The sequence below is a fragment of the Talpa occidentalis genome, unplaced genomic scaffold, assembly GCF_014898055.3.
Source record: "Talpa occidentalis isolate TD23 unplaced genomic scaffold, MPIMG_talOcc4v2.1, whole genome shotgun sequence".
In the NCBI taxonomy this organism is placed as follows: domain Eukaryota; kingdom Metazoa; phylum Chordata; class Mammalia; order Eulipotyphla; family Talpidae; genus Talpa; species Talpa occidentalis.
In genome coordinates this window covers 63,036,990-63,040,768 of record NW_026555331.1, presented here as the reverse complement: position 1 = coordinate 63,040,768, position 3,779 = coordinate 63,036,990, and the positions used below count along the sequence as shown (strand labels likewise).

The 3,779-nt window shown below is 38.9% G+C and overlaps 1 protein-coding gene across 1 annotated transcript; it reads left to right on the top strand.

The window, feature by feature from the left end:
* Positions 1 to 2,964: 2,964 nt before the first annotated feature.
* On the top strand, positions 2,965 to 3,391 carry LOC119242453 (40S ribosomal protein S24-like). Its single transcript, XM_037508134.2, has one exon. It carries the CDS (start codon positions 2,965 to 2,967, stop codon positions 3,355 to 3,357), a length of 393 nt encoding a protein of 130 aa, XP_037364031.1. The 3' UTR covers positions 3,358 to 3,391.
* The last annotated feature ends 388 nt before the right edge of the window (positions 3,392 to 3,779 follow it).

Genomic DNA, 3,779 nt, shown 5'->3' with positions numbered 1-3,779 from the left:
TTATAAAACTTCAGGAAGAAATTATAGGAGAAAATCTGTGATCTGGGGCTATATAGAGGATTTTAGAATGACAGTGAAAGTGAAAGCGTAATAAAAGGGAAAAAAAATTAGGGTTTGTTAAATTAAAAACTTTTTTTCTGCAAAAGACACTATTAAGAAAATGAAAACACAGGGCCTCCCCAGTGGCACAGCGGCTGAGTGCTGGGCTGCGAAGCTGCCTGCAGCCTCTGCAGCACCGGTTCAATCCCCCGCCGGTGGCGAGGGTCCCAAATGTTGCACAGACCTCTCCTGCCGCCCACTGCTGCCCTCAGCAGTGTACTGAGTCAGCCTGCCTGTTCTGCTCTTCTCTCTGGCTCTGGTGAATTCTCTCACCCTCCCGCACTTCTGACTGTACCAGTGCTTGTATAAATAAATAAATAAATAAATAAAATCTTTAAGGAAAAAAAGAAGAAAATGAAAATACAAACCACAGTCTTAGAGAAAATATTGGTAACCACAAATATTTTTATGACAAAGAGTTTATATCCAGAATATATAAGGAATTCTCAAAACTTAACAGTAAGAATGCAAATGACTCAAAGAAAGAGAGGGAGAATATCTAAGCAGACACTTTATCAAGAAGATGTATGGAGATAAAATAAGCATGCAAAAAGATACTAAACATTGTAAACTATTAGAAAAATATTTGTTAAAATAAAAATAAGGTACCACTGCATGCCTAAAATGATCTAACATTTTTTAAAACCTGGAAGCATCACATAATCACATGGATGTGGAGAAATTGGAACACATATACACAGCTGGTGACAACGTATGACAATACAACCATTTTGGAAATCTACAGTTTCTTATGTAGTTAAACATGTACCTACCATATGACTAACACAAAAACATATACATGAATATTTATAGTCATTTTCTATAGTAGTCAAAATAGAAACAATTAAATATTATTTAACTGATCACTAGTAAAGTAAAATGAAGTATATCCATACAATGAAGTACTACACAGCAGTAAAAAGGCATGAATTATAGATTCATGCAATAATGTGGAAGAAAACTGAAATTTTGCTAAATGAAAAAGATTAGACCTGAATCTTCATGCTCTAAGTTTCCATCTACAGTGACATTTTGCAAAACCAAAAGTAGTAGGGAGAAAATAAGCAAAGTATACCAGAAGTCATGGGATGGACAGAAGTTTGCCTTTAAAGGAGCAGCACAGGAGAACAGGGGAGGAAGGTGACATGAAACTGCAGTAGTAGTTGTATCACTATATTAAGTTTGTTAAACCTCTCAGCATATCCACCACAAAAATAATCAACTATTACTATATATTAATAGAAAATTCAACAAGAATGCCAATATATATGGAATACAGGCTGTGACCAACATTACAAATTATAACTATGTTACAATTAAATCACACACTCACACTAAGGGGGATAGGACAGGAAAGCGTTAACCTAAATAACTTTTAAAAAGGAATATTTTGTTTGAATACTGTACAAACACACTGCAGTCTAATTGGTAAATTTTATTCTCACTTGGTATATATAGGTTAGGAATTTTTATTTTATTTTATTTTATTTTTTAAAAAGATTTATTTATTTATGCATACGAGAACTGGGGTGCAGGCCAGAGGTGCAGGGGTAAAAGGATCCACTACAGACAGAGTGGGGAACAGAACAGGCAGACTGACTGAAATACACTGCTGAGGGGAGCAGCGGGTGAGACAGGAGACCTCTGATGTGCCATGTGGGTAGCTCCCTGGCTGGCCAGGGATGGAACTCATGCTGCAGTGGATGTGGACAGCTTCACAGTGCTGTGCTTAGCTCCTTGCACCACCAGGAAGGCCCAGGTTAGCAATTTAAACATCTTTATTTGTCTACTAAGTTTAAACAGATAATTAAATACATTGGAGCTGAGGATAACCATCAAAAACAGATGAATGAATTAAAGAAAATGTGATACACACACACACACACAATGGAACACTACTCAAGGATCAAAAAAGATAAACTCATGCCATTTGCAGCAACATGAATGGAGCTGGAAAGAATTATACTAAGTGAGATATCCAGAAGGAGAAAGATAAATACTGGCTGGTGTAACTTATATGTGGAATATAGCAAACCAAACAAGGATCATGCAACAACAAACTTAAAAACCAATCCTTGACAGCTAACCAGAGAACTGAGGCGGTGAAAGAGGGAGGGAGAGAGGGAAGAATGATAACAGGGTGAGGAGAAAGCACAATAACTATGGTGGAGACATATGGGTATTTGAGTGGTGGTGTGATAAGGTGACTACTACCACTGAAGGAGGAGATCATGTGCTTTCAAAATACTGGCAATGATGTAAACCAATGGTTTACATTTGAGGAGCCAACGGTTCCTCAAAAAAAAAATTGAAAAAAAGGAAGAAGCGACCTGCAAGGAAGGGGGAAGGCTAGGATGAATCCTGTGGTACTAAATTGGAATCTGAAATATCAATATGGAGTCATAAATTATTATCTTCAGAGATCAAGGAGAAAATTGATACAACCATAAATATAGATGTGCATGTAAGTTCATACACATGTCTATATCTCCAATAGTAATGAGCACACTTGCCCAAATCTTGGTTCCTAATACTATTCTTCAATAAAAGAAACCTTCCTCAGGCCTGCCCTGGTGGCGCAAGCGGCTGAGCGCCGCACTGCGAAGCTGTCCACAGCCTCTGCAGCACTGGTTCGATCCCCGCTGGCCAGCGAGGGTGCAACATGGCTAGGCAGACCTCTCCTGTCATGCCCGCTGCTCCCCTCAGCAGTGTATTTCAGTCAGTCTGCCTGTTCTATTCCGGGTTCTGTCTCTGGTGAATCCTCTCACCCTCCCGTGAATCTGGCCTGTACCCCAATTCGTGTATAAATAAATAAATCTTAAGAAAAAAAAATCCTCTCTGGCTGCCTAAATATCCACCGCCATCATGAATGACACGGTAACTATCCGGAATAGGAAATTCATGACCAACCGACTGCTTCAGCGGAAACAAAAGGTCATTGACGTCCTTCGCCCCGGAAAGGCAACAGTACCTAAGACAGAAATTCGGGAAAAACTAGCAAAAATGTACAAGACCACCCCTGATGTCATCTTTGTATTTGGATTCAGAACCCATTTTGCACGTGGCAAAACAACTGGCTTTGTCATGATTTATGAGTCCTTGGATTATGCAAAGAAAAATGAACCCAAACATAGACTTGCAAGACATAGCCTTTATGAGAAGAAAAAGTCTTCAAGAAAACAGCTAAAGGAACGCAAGCATAGAATGAAGAAAGTCAGGGGGACTGCAAAGGCCAATGTTGGTGCTGGCAAAAAGTGAGCTGGAGATTGGACAACAGAAGTAAATATTCTGCAGTGACTTTATCTGTATCTGTGGTGATTGTGCAGATTTTTCATGAGAGGTTTAATAAAACCTTTTATGTGTCTGGCTATTTGGAAAAAAAAAAAAAAAAGAGAAAGAAACCAGAGATTCTTGGACAATTTGGTAGACTCCTTGGTTGAGGTTGGGAAACCATATGGTGAGCCTGGAGCATTTTGTGGTTACAGAAAGTAAGAAAGAGAGAGGAAAAAGTAGAGGAAGGAAAGGTAATAAAATCAAAGGTAGGGAGGGAGAATGTGAGAAAGGAAAGAAGAAAGGGAGACAAGGAGGGAGGCAGGGAGATATAGCAAAACCTGGAAGAGTTTCAAATAGTCAATACTGAAGCAACTTAAGCAACAAATAAGTAAATTTTGGATTACAGA

What these genes read in the sequence shown, in the direction of transcription:
- LOC119242453 (XM_037508134.2), top strand. Translation starts at nt 2,965, where the DNA reads ATGAATGACACGGTAACTATCCGGAATAGGAAATTCATGACCAACCGA.